Source organism: Melospiza melodia, chromosome 6 (genome assembly GCF_035770615.1).
Source record: "Melospiza melodia melodia isolate bMelMel2 chromosome 6, bMelMel2.pri, whole genome shotgun sequence".
Taxonomy (NCBI): Eukaryota; Metazoa; Chordata; class Aves; order Passeriformes; family Passerellidae; genus Melospiza; species Melospiza melodia.
The window spans coordinates 21,953,212-21,975,437 of NC_086199.1; the positions used below are offsets into that span (position 1 = coordinate 21,953,212).

General features: G+C 43.1%; 1 protein-coding gene across 3 annotated transcripts in view; it reads right to left on the reverse strand.

Moving 5' to 3' along the window:
• ADCK1 (aarF domain containing kinase 1) overlaps nucleotides 1–22,226 on the reverse strand; it is a 72,695-nt gene that overhangs the window by 46,087 nt on the left and 4,382 nt on the right. For all 3 annotated transcript variants that reach the window (XM_063160202.1, XM_063160201.1, XM_063160203.1), the window contains exon 3: nucleotides 19,189–19,272. In XM_063160202.1, coding sequence (XP_063016272.1) covers nucleotides 19,189–19,272 — 84 coding nt within the window. The remainder of the gene's footprint in view (nucleotides 1–19,188; nucleotides 19,273–22,226) is intronic.

Genomic DNA, 22,226 nt, shown 5'->3' on the forward strand with positions numbered 1-22,226 from the left:
GACAAGATGACCAAGCAGCTTGTCTCAGAGGAGGTAAATCTGTATCCCTACATCTTACAAAACTCCAGTCTTCATTAGAGGCAGAAATACTCTGAGTATGAAGCAGGACTGTGAATGCAGCTTCCAAGGACTCTTTTCTTATCAACCAGATCAGGTTTTTTAGCAGAAAACTTTCTTAATGATCTCTATTATTTTCTTGGATCTCCCCAAGACAAGCCAGAGTTCAGATGCAACACCTGTTCCTCTGACAGACTACACTCCCCTAATCATAAACAAAGTAAGACCATCACATTCCTATACAGTGTCCAGTAGTGGTGGCCCATGTTTCTGTTCCACCTTGAAGAAAATGCAAGGTAAATGGAAATCCTCAGAATGGCTCAGAACTTTTCTTCAAGATACCGCTCTTTGTTGCCCAAGAAATTCTTTGAAGACTGTTTTTATCAGAGGCAAGAGCTGGAAACACCTAGTTTTACACAGATGTAATTGTATGCATCACCCCTGGGAGCACACTACAAAGCAAGGAAGCATTTCATGTACTGAGGAATATCAAGAATAGGTTTCCATCAGAAAGGCCTTTGGATCACAAATGTTGCCTGTGCACACGACTCTTTCCCCAGTCCACATGGGCATCTCTTTCTGTCTTAAATCCCTCCTGCAAATTTCAGCAGGACAAATTCTACATTGGCCCACATGGCTATCAGACTCCTCTGCTTTACCTACATCCAGGTTAGAATAGGATTAACACTGATTATTAAAACTGTGAAAGTAACAACTCTTAGGGTATAGAGAAGAGGCAACTCTGGGATGAAGCACACGCTCAGCAAGCAGAGCTGCAATGGGATATATTTTAATTTATGCTTGATGTACAAGCAGACCTGGCTTCTCAAGTAATTTGGTTGCTTTTGAAGGAGCCTTTACTCACACAGATTACTGGCAAAGAACTGCTCATCAGAATATCAGATGTACAGATATCATGAACAGGCAGGTGTTAATCTAGTTTTAGAAATAAAGGAATTCATTTAGTAGAAAATAAATACTCAGACTAAAATCTACCAGTGAGAACTTCAGTATTTGATATCTGGTGACAGACCTGGTGGCAGAAGTGCTCAGAAAGGCCACTGAATACAGTAAAGTAAGTGGTGGAAGCAACTCCTCATATGAAATCCCTCAGAAAAGATATCCCACCTGTGCAGGGTATACTCTTAGCAGGTAAAATGTGAAATGAAGATTAGGAATGCAGAGAGAACAGCCTGCCCATCACTGCTTACAATGGAGATACACTCTCCATTACAGTATTTCAAGAAAGGTGTCTCCAGAAAACACATGGACAACTTCAATCACATAAAAATTAGAGATTAATTCAAAAATTAGCTTAGATGCTAATAACCATAATGAAAGGAAATCTCATATTAAAACTGTTAACTTGAAGAGGATTGAAAGGGAATGAGTGTTGCCCTGTTTTTAAGAAAAGTCTAGACAAATCTGGGAAACTATAGTCCTTCAAGCTTTAATTCTGTATCAACTAAATTACTTGAGACAATAATTACAGAGAGTACTAAAAATCATCTAGCTAAATGTGATATGACTGACAAAAAGCCAACAGGGATTTTGAGGGGAAAAAATCATTCTTCACCAGTCCACCAAAATACTGTGAGCTTGTTAATACAACAGCCAATAGAAAAGAGGTATTTACTGGGACTTTCAATAAATATCCTCACAAAGAATGAAAGAAAAACTCAGTAATTATTGGAGATACAAGAACATCACTTGCTCATTTTATCCCATTTCCAGCTCAGAAACCCAACACTACAGACAGCAATGGAAGACACTCCAATTAGGACAAGGCTGCAACATTTAGTGCTGTTTTCACCACAGCTTCATTTCAACCTGCTCTGAGCATTTTTAAACTAGATAACCCTGCAGAAGGCAGGAGCTCTCTACCATAAAAGGATTGACCTGCATTACTGTCAAAAACAACCAGCAAAGTGTCCCATTATGCCTGTTCTTACAATAGAGTTTCATTTTCCTGCCAGTGATTTGGCAAAGGAGAGAATAGTGCAATGACAAAAATTCCATGAGATGTAAGAGATATTATTCACCACTATGGAAAAATCAGCCCTGCCAAGTCCCTACCAAAGACAGGTGAAAAATCAATACACTGAGGGATCTCACCCTCTGCATAGATGGCTGCAAGGTTACACATATTGGGAGGTGCAGCCTGTCCTCCCCACACATGCTGCTGGGCTTTCAACTCACTGGAACCATCCAGCACCTGGATCACATTCTTGTGGATGGCTCAGCCTGCTCAAGGCACAGAGTGAGTCAGGAAAATTAAAAAAAAAAAAAAAACTGTTTGACTGTAATAAAAAGGATTAAAATGTTAAAAATACCAAAATACTACTGTAAAAATTGAATGCACAACCCCACTGTGGATTCTAGACATCCTATCACAAAAAAGAGGTAGATAAATAAAAAAGGACAGAGGAAGACGAAGGAAATATGACCATGTCATATAAAAGTCATATTTAAAAAGAGATCTGAAATGTTAGGAGACTGTTTAGATTACAGAGAGTTGATGCATAAGAGAGAAAAGTTGTAGACAACAATGAAAAAAAAACCTCTCATTCCAACTCTCATAAACCCACAAACAGGGCATTCTACAAAACAACAACCATTTTTAAGTTGTTGGTTTTTTTACATCCCATTTTGCACAATACAGCATTAACCAGTGGCACTCACTGTCAGAGGATAGAGAAGCCAAGAGCTTAATGGAATTCAGAAAGGCTTTAGACATTTATGATAAAACAACCATACGTGATTTTATATGGAGCTTTCCATCTCTAAAAGTGCTTTTACAAAGCTCTTTACAAAACTCAGGACCACTGTTCTCCATTTTACAGGCTCATAAGAACATGACAGCTAATAAAATGTCTAAAGGGCTTTAAACACTATTGCTCAGGGCACCAAGACAAAAATTACCCTTCTGTCTGGCCACCACCAGAGAATGCAAACAGGGTGCCTTATTAAAACCTTTAGAGAACCTATTTGGTGTATCCAGCTCCCAAATTCTGGTTAAATCTTCAGCTGAGGTCAACCTGTTTCCAAGGGTCTTCCATATTCACTAAATTACCTGCCATTCAAAGGACTCGTGACATTGGTGATGAACTCTTGCTTTACTTCCACAGAACAACAGAACTGCTGCTTATGGTCTTTCATATTAAGCCTTTGGGATGCTGGGAAGAAACTTGTGGCACACAGTGGAAGCATTCCAAGCATATATGCTATCTGCCATCCTGGACAAGAACACTCTTCCAGAAATGCAGTAGACTAGAAGAGCCGGGCTGTCCTTTGGACTCCCTACAGATGGAAGAGAGGATGTCATCACCTCTGTGGTGGGTATCTCCAAAACACAACTGGGTAGGGAGAAAAGACATGTCAGAGAATATAGGAAAGAAATCTGGTCATAGTCCTTTTCTCTTCCATCCCCCATAATGACAGGGCCATATGCACAGGACTAGTAAAACTGTAGCAACAGCTTTAGATGACCCAGGACAGCACAAACCAGAGAAAAATGAAAAGATGTCCACCTCAATCTAACACAGTGAGAAACTGAAATCAGTGGCCACACCAAAAGATCTGTGAAGATGCCTAGGGAGGATACAGCTATTGGTGATGTGAATAGGGTACTTGGGTGCTTTAAAAACAGCAATACAAAACGTAGAACCCATTTCAGTGACAGTGTAGCTCTGTCTAAAGAACTGTTATCTCCTCTTTCAACTAATCTGAATAAACATACAGTAAATGTAAACTACTACAGCCTTCACTGACACTAGCAGCCTGGTAATCAAGCTGACTGGCAGCAAGGATGCTGCAGGAAGACACACAACTCTAAATGGAATTGTTATTGCCTGCTTTTTGTAATATCTTTCCTACTTACTTTTTACAAAAGCTCATTCCCAAGCACACTAGGTATTTGCCATTCAAATGCTTCCCTATACCAACACTAACTGAGCATACTGCTGATGATGGACAGATTTATGCCTTTGGAATTGGAATAAGTCCTGGTGCAATGTACCTCACTACCTAATAATTCGTTATTTGTGTGAGTTATGTTTAACTTAGTAAGATCTTTCAGAAATTCTGGCACAACAGTTGGTTGCCAGTGGGACAGAAAGGAAGTGAGAAAGAGAGCTTTATAGTTTGGAAATGATTAAGGAAGGAGATGATCCCCTGACTAAACTGACAACTTCTTAGGCTCTCAGCCTCATAAACACAGAAACAAGGAGTCACACAGGATGACTAGCAGAATGGCCAGTAAACTCAGTACTAATGGAATATAGACAGTAGGCTTTCAGACAGCTGAAATCTAATGTTGGTGTTGTGGCCTTGTATCAGTAGTGCTACAGGTAGCTGAAATTAAAGCAAACACATTTCATAATTTGTGCAAAACTTCCCTGGAGATCAAAATGGACTCTTCCAAACCTAGGCCAACACATTTTACACTGAACAGATATGCAAGCTCACATCTTCCAAGCCATCAGGACTTTGTATTTCTACATACAAGTACACACAAGTGCTGACATCCCACCTGTGTCACACATACTCCCAAGCCTTCTGGCTAAAACCCCTATTCAGAGCTTGGGTCATATAGGTGACTGAAGGCTGGCCTAGCAACAACCACTAGTATGAGATGCCACCTGGTTCAGAAAACATTTTTACACTAGACTGAGGTCCATCTCTTTGGCCAGTCACTCCCCAAGCTGCTCTGGAGAGTGGAAAGCAGAGTTTCTCAACTGCAGGGCAGAGCACCACCAGTCACCTTGCTGAACCCTGCCCTGGCTGGCTGGTGCATGCACAACCAGCACCGATCGCCTGCCTGTGTTCCATCTTCATTTTACTCCAAGCTCGGTCATTTGTGCTCTGATTATCTCTCATTACTGACGACCTTGCTGTAATGAGTTTTAATCTGCCTCGTATTAATTAGAAACATTTTCATTAGCCAGCTCAATTTTAGGTAAATAGCTAATAGAAGCAACTGAGCTGCAATTAGTTATCTGTGGGGCAGTTCAGGATAAAAATCTGAAGAGAGCAGCTGCTCCCCTCTAGACACCCCTGTGACATAATGCACTGTTCTCTGTAAGTCTCCTGAGCCAGGAAAACAAGGAGCACAGGGAAGGGCTGGTCAGAGACAAAGGGAAAATACCACACTAAAATAACTGTGCTGTAGAACTTCTGTGCCTATAGCAGGAGTCAAGTTCCCAACACCCACAGACCTCACTTCCTGTGAACAAGGTTCTGCTCTTGAGGCTGTTTTACCCTGTGACTACTCAAGAGGTCCTTCACACAGGCTCTCTTGTGGTGCACATACATTATTGTCAATGCTTACTTAAACATGAGGATAAGGTCAGACCAGATCTGCCCAAGACAGAAGGTTCAGACCCATGTGTACACAAACATAAAGTACTTGCAAAGACAGCAGGTTTATAAAAGTGCATTCAGTGCCTTATTGTCCTAATAGCTGATATACAAACACATCTGTCCTGTGCTTCATTGCAGAGGACCCAAGGAGGATAGAAAGTAATTCAACAGCATGTCTGCAGAAGGCACAGAGACATTCACAGAAGCCACAATGAAATGAGGCACATGTCTTGATCCATTGATCACAGAGCCTGCAGGTGAAATCAACGGAGGCAGGTGAAATGATAATAAATTTGACACAGCACCTCTCAAAATCTGGCTAACAAAATTAATTCACTTCAGCTTGGGTCAAACCACGTGGGATGCCAGTGAAAACTGTAAAGACACCATGTTATTTAGTGTTGTATTTAGCAATGGGGGGCGCTCTCACACCCTCCCATCCGTCCTAGGCAGCCCCGTTTCATTTGCTGTTTTCAGTTGCTGTTAGCAACAGTATCAACTGAGATGTGTATTACACTCGGCAGTGTCCCCTAAACAGGAGCTGCTGACACACCCTGCAGAAACCGCACACTATTGACAGGATAGCAAGAGATGATGCTGTGCAGTAAAAATGACCTGAAGGGAGAACACTCCCCAGCCAGCTATTTCCATGGAAAAAGACTGTGCAAAGGCAGTAGCATGGGAAGTGAGAGCTGGTCTTGGACCATGGGTGGGAGGAAGAGCTCAAACAAGGCCACAGTAGCAATTAGCTTTGAAAGTGTAGCAAAATCCGTAGGAGCTTGAGTGACAGCTAAGCGAAGAATCGTAGCAGCAGGATCCAAGATGGAGATCTGACAGCCTCTTCCCTGAGTTCCCACACCCCATCCTGCAATAAAATAGAGCTGGAAAAGCCATGAACTCCACAGGAAACCGCAACATGCAGAAGACAGACTGAGAGGCACACTGAACAGTAAGTTTTATAAGGAAGGATGGCCCAAGCACCATTGGGAAAGCTCAGCTAAATCTCATCTACTTCAGCTGAGGGTCCAGACAGGGTAGCTTCAGAGTCTGCTCTCCTACTGTGGGTGTGCAGAAAAGTAGGAAGCACAGAGGCAGCTGCTGCAGCTGGAGGGGAGAAATCATCACATCCACTTTGTCAACGCTGAAGAATCTGGGCTGGCATTTTTCTCTTCCCAGCAGTCGAATCCCACCCTACCAGCTGCACGTCACAGCTGACCTCCAGTCAGGACCTATCTGAGTCAACGTCAGGCAATTAAATCGTGCAACAGCAGCTTCTCCCCCTTGTACATATGTAACTTCTCTCCTGGCAGGTCACTCCAACAGCCAGGGGAGCAGAGCAAGCCTGCTCTCTCTTACAGCCATGCAGACACACACCAGCATTCACCTTGGTGGCAGACCCCAGAAAGAAGGGTTTTTATTGCAGTGGCTCTAAAGAGAATACAGCCCCTTACCAAAATGACAGAGGCAGATTCCTTCCCCCTTCTTTAATCTGAGAAGCTCTGACCTTTAAAGCACAGACCTCTTCCCACAGGAACAGGATGCCTGAAGAGGAAAGAGACAGTAACACATGAAATACCTACAAGTGATTAAATTGGATTGACGAGGAAGTCAGGAAAGATAACAACCATGGGATTACACTGTCAATTCCAAAAAACTGCAGTGACTGTCATAGCGCCACATCCAACAGAGGAAGTGGCTGCAGTGCCAGTAAGTCATCACCAATGGCAAAGTGCGGTTCTACGTTCAAAAAAGTGCCTATGTTAAAAAAGAAAAAAACCCCAAGGAATGTCCCTTTGTTACTCAGCAGGTCTGTTCCCTTCTGGCTATCCTTCAGACTTGCTGACTTGAGTGAAAAAAAAAATATATAAATATAACTCCAGCTTTTTCATCTAGTTGACACCACACAGCTCTGCACCAAGAAAGGCAGCTCGTGTCTATTAGCATCCCATCAATGTCACCAGTATGGGAGACTGAGCTGGTGCCTCTTCTGATTCACACACAATAGACTTGTTAAACTGCAATTAGAAGGTCCAATCCTTTCTTGCAGCCAGTCTTGTACTTTTTCACTGAAAACAATAGGTTTCTACATGTGTCAGTAGAAGCAGAATTTGGATAAAAATGGCTTATGAAGATGCCAGTGAAGGTAGCATTTGGTCTACTGAATTCTTTTGGCTGCTAGGAACACAAGGAAGAGAGACCTGTATTGACTATGAGAGTGCCACCGCAACATAGCATAAGATAGCAATTTAATGAAGTGAAACACAAATATCTGACATGGCACCAAACTGAGATGAACAAAAAGGTGAAATGAAAGCCCAGGTGAGGCCACATGTTACCCAGAGTAGATTACTTTTGCTCCCACAAAAAGCAGAAGGAATTACCTCCAGCAGTACCAGAGGCAATTGCCTTTACTACAGCTGGTATCACAATGAACAATATTGTCCATGCCTTCCCTGCACTTGGCTGTGGCTCACCAAGGTTGTGAAGAGAATAAAGCTGAGATCATCTTTATATAAAACTGGATATGCAACATTTCTCCATCAACAGGCTAGTCAAAGATAGCCACTGTCTAACCTTGGCTAGAAGGCAAATAGTAAACTCAAGAGAAAATATATTGGTGCAAAACCTGACAGAACAATACTGACAAAGATCCTCCAAAGAATGAGATCTTGCTGGCCAAGTACAATCATTGTGTATGTTCCCAAAGACAACATTTGCATAGCAAAAAAAAAAAAAGAGCATTAAAGAATTTGCATAACACAAGATGGACATGAAGCAAAGAAACTAAAGCACTTGCTAATAATCCAAATCGAATACTACCTATGATTTCTAGCCTCAAATATTTAATATTAAAGCATTTACATACTCCACACAGAGGTCCCATGAAGAATGAAGTTACAGTGAAACTGAGAGTTGATGTCAGCAGGCAGGAAAAGATAGAAAATGACATAAACATGGTCTTGATTCAGTCTCGGGAAAAGAAGGGATCCTCCTCTCATTAAGGAGATCATGGCATGAATGGGGGCTGTGCATTGATTACCTCTGAAGATTTGCTCCTTTTCTGGACAGACTGCTGCAGGGACAAACACTCGGCTGGAGATGGTAAAAGGGGACACAGTTCCAACTACAGCAATCCTTTGATCTATAGTTGCAACGACAACTTGAGGGAAACATCAAGGCAAAGCTGAGAACATGAACAGACCTGATCCAGGAGCTTCTTTAAATCTACATGATTTCTATTTTGAAGTCTATAACTGGCTCCCTCTTAATGGTCTGCTTATCAGCACCTGGCAGCCACTAGCATCCCACAGTAGCCAGTCAGCCACGAGGCTGCCTGACTGCCTCTTTGAAAGCACAATTACCAAGTCTACATGGATTGCTGTCCAAACTATTCATACACTGTGGGAGCTTTTAAACACAGCAATGAGAAATACAGGTATTTCAAAGTCCCCCTCCTCTGAGCATTGACAGAATGGTTCAGTCACAGGGAGGCAAGGTGCTACAGTCCCCTCTACTAGAGGAAAGCAGACATGTTTGGGGCACACCACAACAGCTCCCAGAGAGCATACCATAAGAATAATTTGGAGCAGGTGATCTGGAACTTCCTGAGGGACACAAGCATACTGGCCACTTGGAATTCAATCAGCACATCATTTTGGCCTCCCTGACACAGAAAACCCTTAGTGGCAATAAAGCAGTGCAGATAATGACTTTGTGTCTTGTTCTAAAATCCGTAAAATTCACAAGTCCAGCGTTCTTCACTTCAAGCCTTCATGATGCTGCTCAACCACAACCCAGATAGAAGGCATTGGTCCAATACCAACCATGAAGACCTCCCCTCCATATGGCAATGCCCCCACTCTAGATCATTTTGGCACATAATGTTTGGAAACCAAAAGCCCAAGAAAAGCAAGCTTGGAAACCCATTCTGCACTCTAGTCCTAGTACTTCAAATCTCCCATCTCTAAGAAAAAAATCTGTTGGCTTACAGAGAAGCATGTGTTTCAAGCAGTTATATGGGAGCTGTAAGATTTTACTACTCAGTTGCCTGAGAGAAAAAAAAGAGATCCCCTCTGTTGGCCTATTAATCTGTCATAACAAGATTCTTCATAATTAGTTTGTCCCTAACAGTTGCTTTGTAATGGCAGCAAGAGAATATTTCAGGAATGGCAATTACCTCTGGTGTCAAAATGATGAGGAAAACAAATGTTCAACCATCAACAAAATGCAGTGCCTTTTCCACTCCCACCTAATGGTGGGTGACAGCACTGCACATCAGAATTACAGTGTGGGTAATTACTAGGCATGCTGCTATTGAGAATTCATTTCCCCTCTTGAGAAGAAATTTGTTAAGCAATGCAGGTGGAAGGAGAGGCATCTGTCACAGGGATGGGGGTCCTGTGGGTAAATGGTCTTATCAATACATTGCTTAATTTACTACACATATGTCCAACAATTATAAGCAGTGAGCACTATTTAAAGGAATTTTCCTTTATTAGATACCCATACATCCCACCATTTCAAATATTTTGCAAAAGGACAGAGCTTGACCTCTTTATTGTTACTTTATTTAAATGTAGTATCCTTCAAATAAAATTCACATGTCTGCATTAGTTGCTTCACTCCATCCATACTATCAGGAAATACAGTGGGTTTTTAGACCTTTTGTAAATGGAAGAGTTCCTTGGATTTCAGCATATTGTGAAACCTGACATCCTACTGTCTCTGGAGTGAGATTTACAAGAATGAAACTAAGGCACACTGTGGAGCTCATCTTCTCAGATGAGGACCAAGCTGTGCCAAAGCCAGGAATCCTACTCCAGAGAGGGACTGGGAAGGGGAAACCTGCTGGTTTGGCTGCCATTGACACAAGTGTGCAAAGCCACAGACTGGGAGAGCTGTCCTGCCTGGGTTCAGAAATGTATCCTCCCAGCACTTGGGTCTCAGTTCTCAGAAAATGAGAATTGTGGCAAATCTTCCCCACATGAGTTACCAAGGAATGCAAGGCCAGGTGGGGTAAGCCTATATCCAATCTGCCACCAGGGCAGAGGCCAGGGAGGTGGCAGCCAGGGCTGAGGCATCACTGGGAAGAGGTAAGGGCAGAGCTGGAGCAGGCAAGAAGCTGGTTCAGGCCTGGTACAGGATGGCAGCAGAAGTGAACAGAGAGCTCAGCTGTGTAGGGCCAGTGTGGGAAGGTGCATGCATTCAGATGGGGAAACACCACAGAATCACAGAATTTTCAAGACTGGAAGAGACCTATAAGATCATCTAGTCCAGCCGATGCTCTAACTGTTCAACTAGATCATGGCAGCAAGTGCCACATCCAGTCTTTTTTTAAATTCTTCAAGGGATGATGCCTCCACCACCTCACTGGGTAAATGATTCCAATTTCTGACCACTCTTTCTGTGAAGTATTTCCTTCTTACTTCTAACTTACATCTACCTTGACGCAACTTGAGACTGTGTCCTCTTGTTCTATCCGTTGTCGCCCGGAGAAAGAGGCCGACCCCCAGCTCACCACAGCCACCCTTCAGGAAGTTGTAGAGAGTGATGAGGTCACCCCTTAGCACCAGGAGGGATACATGCATGAAACTGCTTCTATGTGCATTTTGCTCAGTACTTAACCACATTACCAAACACTAACCCTAAAATCAGAACAGAGGTTTAAAAGAATCAAACATCACCTTCACTTCTGGTACAGATTCAGTCCACTTTGGGAAGACTGGAAGTAAAGGAAGTTGCAGAGGATACAGCCCTGCTAGTCAGGGTGGTTGGAGCTGGTATTGCTCTTGGGAGCCCATCAGATTGCACACAGTCCTGAACTAGCACCAGCTCAGAGTGAACACAGTGCAGTTCCAGCTAACAGCCTTGCTGCTTCTCAATCCCCATCACTCAGGATTTCAATTTAACATTCCCCAGTCAAGGATCACCATTCTGTATATTGGCATGGAATAACTTCCAATTCAGACTGACATAGCAAAACCTCAGCTTACTACAAGAAATAGAAGCAGGGATGTTGTCCTGGAGAGGAAGAAGAGAGACTGAACAGGCAATACCAGGGCATTGCAGAGATGAAAAAGCTCCTGCTGAGCTCTGGAAATGCCTGGCTGTGCTGCCTGACTGTGAATGCAAAGGAAAGGGCCCGAGGGAGAAAAGCTTATCTTCCCTACTTCTCTTCACACAACAGTCCTACGATAAACAAAACCTGCTGCCCTTCAGCAGTTCTGTAAAAAACAACTTGTGTTCAGAAAAGCCCTACAATAACAAACAGGCTGCACAGTTACAGAGTTCACAGGCAACTCAAAATGAGTACATTTTCAAACAAAGACTGCACAGCCAGTAAAGACATTTTAAGAGATGGAGCTTTTTTTGAAAAGCAATTCTGCTAGTGACCTTTTCAGTGATTTTACCTCTAAATTCAGCAAAACTATCAACATAGTAAATGAATTCAGGCTTGGCAGAAGGCATTTCATAAAATACTGGCCAGTTTCATATATGTGCAAGCTCAAATGCAAATTCTTGGTAAAGTGGAGCTCAGAACAGAGTGGAGGTTTTATAAAGACAACCCTTGTTTATCTGCTGGCTGTGGTCCTCTTCCATGTCACATTGGCTCAGTACACTGACAAAAACAAGTTGTTACTGGTGTCAGACCTGCCAAAATGATGCTACTGCAGAGGAAGGAGCAGCAAGCTGCTCTGAATGGTGCACCATCAGCAGAACTTGCAGCCACTGAGACAGAACTCTCAAGCCAAAAAAGATACAAGTAAACAAAAAATTCAACAAAAATTAAGAGACCCCAAGCCAGTTCTACAGGACCAAAAGTAGGCTTAACTAGTCCAGCAGTGAATATGATTACCATCTTGGATTAACTCTTCCAAAATCATCTGTGAACCTTTGACTCTGTTCAAAAAATGGTCCTACTTTACTATAAGGACTCCCATGTGAACACACTGGCACATGTCTACAGGTAAGCAGATGAGCCTGTCCAGATGTACAAAAATGCACATTTCTAGGCACAGCACAGGAACACTAGTAAGTAAAGCAAGGGTAGCTTTAAAACCTGACATTGAACAATACTTTTTGGTTTACTCCTAGAACTAAATCATCAACTACTCTAGTTCAAGAGAAACATAGCTTCCTTTTTTCCTAGTCCACAGGCCTTCCTCAGGCCTGACAGAGTCCTGCCTGGCCCTGGGACACCAGATGGAAGAATACAGCAGTTCCTTTCAGAGACACCCTTCCCTGAAGTATGCAAACAATGTAGCCCACACATAGTTCTAAGGATTTGCCCAGAACCTACTAAGATGCCTCCTACATTACAAACAAGTCCAGAGCAGTGTTTGCAAGACACCACCCACCACAGCAATTCCCTCACCACTGAGGGAATTTAGCTAGTTAAGAACTAGCTAAATGAAATCACTTTCTTGACAGGTAAGGTAATTGTGAGCTGCCCTCCAGCACATTCTTTTATCAGATCCACTTTGGGAAGAATGTGATAAGGTCACTGCTTTAGCAGAGCAAATCTACAATATTTAGTCCTGCTCTGAAATTCCAACCTGGACTGATACATGAAATATCCTCTGCATGCCACCTATTCTCTTCACCCCTGATTTTACATCTAATTTTTACTCCTAATTTGAAGTCTTTCAAGATAGTGTTTTACTACAAGCTAACTACAACAACCTCAGAAAAGGGAACAGAATCCACAAGATGGGTCTTGCTAAGGACTCAAAGGGCAAACAAAACAACACTTCAGAAGTCCACTTTGACATTGCAAGTACATGTCTCTGTCCCCAGATGAAACTTTTAGGTATCTATTTTTCCTAGTCTCAGATAAGATTATTTTTACTCTCAAGCCAGCTGTCTTCCTGTTCTTAGAATAGATGAAGTACTGGCTACTGATTTTACAGGTGGCCTCCAACAATCATAGGGGCCATTCCCTTTAAAGTTGGACTCAATGATCCCTGTGGGTCCCTTCCAAATCAGGATATTCTGTTTCTGTGTTCTGTAACCATATAAACTGGTCAGTAGTTCAAGGCCACACATTTAGAAAACATCCCTAATCATGGCCAGATCCAACGTCAATGGGATCAGTGTTAAGTGACTTACAGTGGAACCCTAACTAATTTCTGCTTTTTGTATCCTTCCCTCTTTACACAGACCTACCACCTCAAGAAATCTCATGTTTGCATGTATTTGCACCACTCACATTTAGGGTGAAAATCTAGGCAAATCAACCATGACCATAAGCTCTTCAGAGAAAATACCATCTCCTGCCATACCTCTTGACTTTGCACTGCTGAGTGTTCATTTCACACTGAGACCCAAAGCGTAGCCAAACACTAAATAAAACCTGATCATTTCTTCACTTCTCATTTTTTCCTTTTATAATGTCTCTTACAATGCAAGCTCCTTGCAGCCTGCATCTTCCCAGGGCTTCCTAATGGTTTCCCCACTCTACCAGATGAGATGTTCTTCAGATACTGCTCTGGCTCCTATGTACCCCTCCAGTAGCTCTAAAGGAAGCAATGTGACAACGTCCTCAGGGATTCAAGTGAAAAGGGATAGCCCCACCTGGAGGAGAGAGAGCTAAATGCTCCCCAGGCATTTGTGTCACTCCTGAGGAGCTGAGAGAAGATGGCTCAGGCAAGCCGAGTGCATGACAATTCACACTTATGCTCCTGGAGCAAAGCACTTCCGGGACAAGCACACACAGCCAGGAAAAAGACATGAAATACATGAGGCACTGCCTCCTTACCCTCACTTCTCTCCTTCTTCCTCCTTCAAAAATGCCACAGCAGATGGGCCATTTCTCTGAATAAATCTCTGCAGATGACTGAAGAACATCTAGTTTCATAGATACAGATCCCACAAAAAATTGACCTTTTCAGTGCTACAAAATTAAAACCTATAGATGCTATGGCCAGAGCATTCAGCTGACACCACTCCAGAAAGCACAAGGAGGAAAAGGAAGTGTATTAATTATAAGATTTATTTTACAGCTTGTTATGTTTTCAGTGCAAAGCTTTCATGCTTTATGTGTTGGCAGGAAGTTTGCTAGACAGCAGTGCTCAAATGTAGAGTCCTCAAGCCACCAGCTGGCCCTGATAATAGCTTTTTTAGACTGCATTAGTGTTGACCATGCCTTTTAAATGAAGAGATATCCTGGGGAGCACATAATAGGGCAACCAAACATGAACAACTCAGGGATTGTGGATGGGCTCTGAAGCTCTTCACCTCTCTCTTACTGGTTCCCATTTAGTTTGGTGACAGAAAGTCACTGCCACCTAATGGCTATTTTGTGTCCCATAAGAAAGTTCATTTGTTTCTCACCTCAGTTCACCAGAGCCTGAAGCACAAGTAGATCCACCACTACACACACTGGCTGTGGTGGAGAACAGTCCACAGTCCCCATTCACAGCTGCCTTTTTGAAGGAATGCCATGGAGAGTTCCTGAGGACTTCTCTCTGCAGACACAGTCCACTTCCATCAGGATGAAACTATTTTAAGACATCACTTAATACTTAAGGCACATGGTGTTACTGAATCACAACAGAAGTCCAAAGGCACAGGCTATTTCATTGGTCTGAGCCATCCAGAAACTGTAGATTATTTTTGAAAACACACAATATGTACATTCATTCCTCATCTTTCCAAGATCCTTCCACTGTGCAACTTTATGGTGAGACAAAACTCATTTTGAAAATACCCACTCCACTGTGAGAAGTAAATGTAGCAAAGCCAGGAAGAGCCTCCAAGGAGCAAGAAATTGTATTCTCTCTAATGATGCCACAAGGTTATACCTTTCAAATATTTGCCCAGGTACTGACAGCCCAATAACCATAAGTTTGAATGACGAGAACATCCTCATTCTGCTCTCAAAAGGAGGACATTTAATTAACCTCCCCAAATGGGCTGTCCCTGACAAAGCAATTTTGTAGCCAACAAAGTTAATTCAAGAATGGATTCCCACTGTCTACTGAGATACCTTGACCACAGATCCTTTTTCTCTTTGCTGTCTTCTCTTCATTACAAAAAAACAAAACTCACAGCAGTAACCTTTTGTCTTACAGAGGAAAACAACAAAAAGATGTCCTGCTCCAGATTTTCAGCTTGTGGCCAAAATCTGCCAAAATCAAGGACAACTGACCCACTGCAACCCTCTTACTACACCGACAACTCAGAATTCCATTGATACCAGGCCTTGAACAAACTGCATGTTGTGACACACCTGCTGACTGACGGCAGGATCAACCGAAATTGATGCCAGCAATGAAGAAGTGTCAGCCAAGACATCCAGATGCTACACTGAGAGGAACACCACTGGAAATGTCCCATGGTAGGCAGACTTGGTACTGAAGAGACAAGCACTGTGAAGGGCCAACATTCACTGAGGCAGAAAAATGTCAGAGAAATGCAGCCTTCTATAGAATAAAATGTTTTGTTAAGAAAACAATAGGTAAGGAAATGACACTGAGCAGGCTGCCCTCCTTCTTCCTCTGGCCCCAGTGAAAGCAGGAGTAGAAATGAAAAGAAATGCCCAAGCTTACACATGCAAAGATGTCCAGAATCATTTAATGAAACAGACATGAAAAGAAGAGAGGTCATACCTCCCCTAATGCTCCTGACACTAGACCTAAAGACATATGATGTCTTGGCCAACCATGGACAACTGCTCTCACACCAGTACACTGGCAGTACCATCATATGCAGGAAAAGGGCCCACACACCAGGAAAGGAGCCCTAACTTAGGAGACAGATTGAATTTCCAGTGTGGTTGAGCCATTGGTGGTGAAATGAAGCAACCACTGGGAAGGACATAAAGCCCGAGCACATAAGGAAGTTCATCTCTGCCTCAGGCAGGGGCAGGAATGAAAAATGGCTGCTGCTGAGGGACAGCAATGTGTGCCATCTGGCAAGTGGGCTCTCATATCTCCTAGCTGACAGCAGATCCAGGGAGAGGCAAGCTAACATCAGGACACACAGTGAATTCCCATCTACTGCTTGCCACCTCATGGAAAGTAGTAAAACTTTGGCCATAGTATGGCCAACATGCTAGCCATAAAAAAATGCTGGGAACTGAGGAGCTTAGAGTATTAGCATCAAAACTGGTCCACAAGGGACAGAACTACATAGTAAAATTGAGGATAATTCCTTGGAGCTAAGCAGAAACCTGGCTAAAAGTCCCCAGAGAACCCATTTCCTTCTAAATCAGCTTTGCATTTAATTGTTTGCTAGTGACTATGTTCCTGTTTGGCCCCAGTAGGCTCAGGCACTGGTGCTGCCACTGAACCTTCCCATTTCTCATGCAAGGCCATGGGTAATTTAGAGACCCCAGTTTAATGTCTCACGGGGAATCCATGGAGAACAAGTTAAGCATTATTTGCACTGGAGTAGCATCACCAGTATGCTGAGTACCAGGAGGAGATCCACAGAAAAAAGTGTTTTTCCACTCCCAGCTGCAAGCACATCACAGACATGTATGCACCTGCACCCCAACACTGGAGACAGAGGCACAAAAACCAGATTCAGACCTTTTGGCACTATCAGCAGTCCCATGGTCACCAAATCTCTCTCACACAGACATACACCCTGCCTCACAGAGTCTCTCTTCTAGGCACAGCACTAAAACTGCATCTGGAAATCAGCAGCTAATTCATACACTTGCTGACAAGAAAATCACAAACTCTCAGTACATGAAAGGCAGGTTAAGCTGGCCTCACTAGAAGGACAGAAACAAAGACAATACAATGAAGGGCTAAGAGTACTAGAGATCTATCCAGGACAGCAGCTAGCAGAAGCAACATCTTGATAAGTATTGTTAAAACACAACACTTATTTGGGTAGGGCATTCACATCCTCTAGGCCCTATCCAGTGACTAGTCTTAAGTACCAACTCCAATGGGGTAACTTCTTACAAGTCATTCTGAGCTAGTACAAGACCAAAAAGTCAGCTATCGTCAAGAGTTAAAAGAGCTGCAAGGTGGTAAAGACTTGGTTGCCATCTACTTAAAACTGCACTGAGATAAAGTCTGGTGGGCAATTGCCCAGGTCCAAAGTATCTCCCATGCCAAACTGATGCTTCACTGGCACAAGCTCTACAGGGATGTTGCTGAAGAACAGTAAGTACTTTTCCTGCCAGGCTCAGTGGTGGCACTCCATAACACCTGTCAACAGTACGACCAGACTCCACTGGTCAGTGAGTTTCACCAACTCATGCTATGCCTGTGCCAGCTTCTTCCTATCTCCCAGCTCATGCCCCTTTCAGCAGCTGAAGGCTAGTGCTGGCCATGCTGGCATGCTGTGCTTGCCACTGGCTCTGCCACATGCAGGGGCTGACTAGTCCTGGCAGCTGGTCCTGGCTGCCAAGCAGGGAGGCCACAGCTCTGTGCAGTGCTAGCAAACAGGGCCCTTTCTGGCTGCTGGGGGCAGGAATTGACAAGCCATCAAAATCCACATAGCAGAGGTTAATGAAACCATGGAGATACACAGCAAAAGGTGAGGAATTTGCAACAGCTGCTGCAAATTCTGCCAAATGATAAGCTGACAACAGTACTGACAACTCCACAACTTGGGTGTTGCTCAAGGAAACTACATGCAGCCCTTCTGCAAACCAGGTTTCAAAGGCTCGGGGCAGAGACATGGGCAGATGAACAGTGAAGTTCCAGACTCCAACACAGCTATCTCCATTTTATGCCAGGGCATCAGTATCACTCACTTGGGATGGGGAGCTACATTAGAACTGCTTACCATCTTTAGACAGCAGAGGATGAGAACAAGCCCAAGGAAGCCATTCTGCAAACCACTGCAGATACACTAAGACCATATTGATGATGCGGATTTTCTGCCAGAGGAATACCAAAGCATGCTGCAGTCCAATGTCACTGATTTCTACCTTAGTCAAGGCTGTTTCCAGCCTTATAGTCCCTCCAGTCTGAGAATCCCTGGAGAGCACCACTCCATGCATTATAACCAACCACATCAGTGGCCTAAATCCTACCTGCGCCAAGAAGAAAAATGAGGCTAAAAACCTCACTTCAAACACACTATGCAGACTGGCTCATTTGGCACAAGCTGTATTTCCCACTCCAAAGAAGCCTTGAACTCAAATAGCAGAGAAACCCTGGCTAACATACATCACAAGCACCCAACTAAAAGCAAGTGTCATTCACAGCTCAATGAACTATATGGCTACAGGCTGAAATGAAAGGTGCAGCACAAGACTTGAGAGGAGCTTGTCTTCCTTCTCACTAGAAATGCTTTTGTTAATGTTTCTTGTATTGTTAATTACTGATATCAAAACACAACAGTGTGTTTCACAATGAGATGTACACTACTTTGCACAACTCTCATTTCCTCAGAGATCCGCAAGTTTGATTATCTCTATTATTTCCTTTTCAACATGCTCCTTTTACTTAAATCAGTCAGCCTTCATGTTATGGCCATTACCAAACAATATGCAGAATAAGAAAGCACTGCCAGGCCACTCTCAGCAGCTGACCACCACACAACCAGTCTGGCAGCAGAGATCGCAGCAGAGCCCAAATGCCTACACCAAGGACTTGAGTCTGGTGAGCACAGAATGCATATGGCTACCTCTGACAAAGGACCTTCTCCGTTGGGCAATGCAAATCCTAATATGGGGTTGTTATCTAATATTGCTGTTAACAATCTGGTAGAAAGCATATTGAGTTATTAAGATGACAGCATTGCAGCAAGACACCTGTGCCTTGCAGTTTCCAAGGAATGCAGTTCAGTGCTATTACCTACCTGTGATTTGAGGAACTCATACTCCTCTGATCCGTACGGGACACTCCGAAGAGAGGTGAGGTAGTCATAGGTGATAACTGCTGTCTGCAAATGAAACCAGAAATGCTGAGCAAGCTCTACAGTTATCAAAACAATAAGACTTCTGTTAAAGAGAATGCATGTACCTTAGGCTTCAAAGTTCAGGCTCCACAGTGAAGCCTATGGCAAAAGACTCATTAATAAATTAAACGAAAATAATTTCACTTCAATGAACACTTATAAAAGAAGTGCAGGGGCCTCACTGATAAGTAGCTATATGTAAGCAACACTTGACACTCCTATACTATCTTCTATTTGAGATGTTCAAAGCATTTTCCTAATCTCTGTACTGCACCTTGCACAGCAGACTCCCTTCTTCAGTCAGCCATGTGGGCTTTCACAGTAAGGTCTGCTGCAAGTAACAGAGGTCATCCAGACTCTGTGCCCCATCAGTTATCCCACAGCTTCAGAGCTCCAAACTGCCTAACCAGCTTGCTCTGTGTATAGGCTCAGCAGGGAACAGAGTGACTGAGGACAAACTCAGACTAGCACAAGCAGCAGTACTTTTGGGGATATTCAACTGCACAAAGGACCGTGGGGCCAAAGGGTTGAATACCCAATTACAAAAACAGGATCCAACTCAATGGGATCCAGCTCAAACCTGTTACGTAGACATTGCCATGGACAATGGAATTATATTAAGTGACTTTATGATTTCTGAAAATAGATCTAGGGTATTTCACAATTCCTATCACTAAAGTTCTTCTCTTTCCACAGTCAGAACATCAGTGAATGGGAGAGAAAAATACAGGTCATGTTTGGAGGGAGAGAGGGGAATGTACACCTAGAGGAGCTGTCCACTAATGTGCCATTTGAATTTCAAGATCCTTGCCATGAAGAACCATTTCTGTAACTCCCATTGAAAGGCACTTTTCCTCAAATCTCCCTACTGAATGGCTAGCATTCCATTCTGGCACAGGATACTAGCCCCACCTTTCACCATAGATATGTCCAGGAAGGGCACAAAGTACAGTCAATGTATCATGAAAGCCAGGGAGGCAAGGGAAGCAAACCTGGTCTGAGAGAACTGACAATAGGGGAAAAAGTCAAAAGTTCAGAAATGCATCCAAGAATGGACCAAGCTGGGAATCAGTAACAAGCAGACACACTCCCTCCTTGTGGAGGTTAGATTTCTCATGTTTCCTGATTTCCAAATTGCAAACTGAACACAGCAAAATGTTTTTCTGGCTTTTCAGGCTCTCTTGCCCCTGGTGAACTGAGGAGCTGCACAGCTACAGAGACCATACAGAAGAAAAATTTTCCAAAGCAACTTCACAACCTCAAAGAACAACTTTGAAGTGGAGGGAGGTTCGAATCAGTCTTGCATCAAGGCTTGAGTTGGCTCTTATTTTATCTCTGGTCCACAAGGGTAATTATCACCTTCAACTCAAAAAGAAGCAGCTAACAGATTGGCCTGTATTACAGAGGAAGAGGGAATTAATTAAGCGGTTGCTAATTACACTGTAATCTTAAACACTAAATTAATATTATGATGATCCTGATAGGCAACTCTGACATTGCCAAATCCCTCCCAGTGTCTAGCTACTGCACAGAATGTTCCTTCCACATAACCAAAACAACTGGTATACTCTCAAAAGAATACAGCAAATGCACAATGGCTCTGCCAGTTTCTAATTTTACCAGAATACAGAAATGCTCTGCAGCGTGAGGCTGCCCATGCCACTGACTTCGTTCTCATCCAAGACTAGTGCTGTCATTCATGTTACAGTGTGAGACTGAAGCTCAGAGTTATAAAAAGATTTACAAAATCAACCAATCCCTCCCTTTACAAATGCCAGATTACTTTCACTGAGCTTGCATCCGGTCCAGTTTTAAATGTCCCACTTGTATAAATGAATTCTCAACACTGTACACTCCTCCACTGCTCCCAAACTTATCCTCAGATCTCACCAAGTCATAGCACAATGTTCCCCCTCAATAGCTGTCTACCCATACATAAGAGCTAGTTCCCTAAACAGAGGCTTCAAAAGAAATTTTCTGCTAGTGAGCTTCATCAAGTTTCCTATGGAGTCTGCAAAGAACTACTGAACCAATGTGCTTAAAATACAACCAGACTCAAATCTGTCTAAACAAACTCAGATGAAATCTGTCCAGAGTCACATAGCTGTATGTCAGGTTCCTTGATACTCATGTGTTCTTTTCTCCAGGCTTTTCTTTTGTTTTGTTTTGTTTGCCCCACTGTAACTTGTCTTACAGTTTTGTGTCTGCTGCTGCTGAACTTATTAGCTCTTAAGAATTGCAGTCTCTTCATTACAGTCTGCTTTTGCCTGGCTATGGTTCAGTGAGGAAATCAAGCATCCAGGTAAGAAGCCAGGGCAGGGCTAGATTGAAGGACAGATACTTTAGGTCTATGCAGATGTCACTAATATTCAATATCCAAAATCACTTGTTTGCTACAGAGATTTATCTTTCATTTGCAAAAAGAATAATCCCCAAGGTGAGCTTCTTAGAAGTAAACATGTCTGCTCTATTGGCTTCAGCTGGTCCATGGCTAAGGAATGACAGCAGTTCAAACTGCCTGTGCTCAGATGAGAGCTGACTTCTGACTGTCCAAAAATGAGCAGGGAAGGCAGAGGTCACTGGTGCAGCAAGACTAAAGAATCTCTCAGAAGCAACTCAAACACATGCAGTCATACATACCAGAGGAAACTAAGAATTCAGAAAGAGACAGAACTTTCTTTTTTAAAAGTATACACATAGATTTAAACACATGCTGCCATCACCTACAGAAGACTGAGCACTGGTAACTTGGTTTTGGGGTCACTGCTTGCAGCTATGGGTGCAGAACCCTCTAAAGCATTTAAGAGCAGGACCAGTGAAGCGCTTTATAGCCAATGACTTGTGACCTCCCTGAAGGCAGAGAACATGAAAGTCAGGCATCTCTGTGATTTGCCATCTTCTAAAGCAAAGAATATTTCCTTTCCCCTGCTTCCTATTCT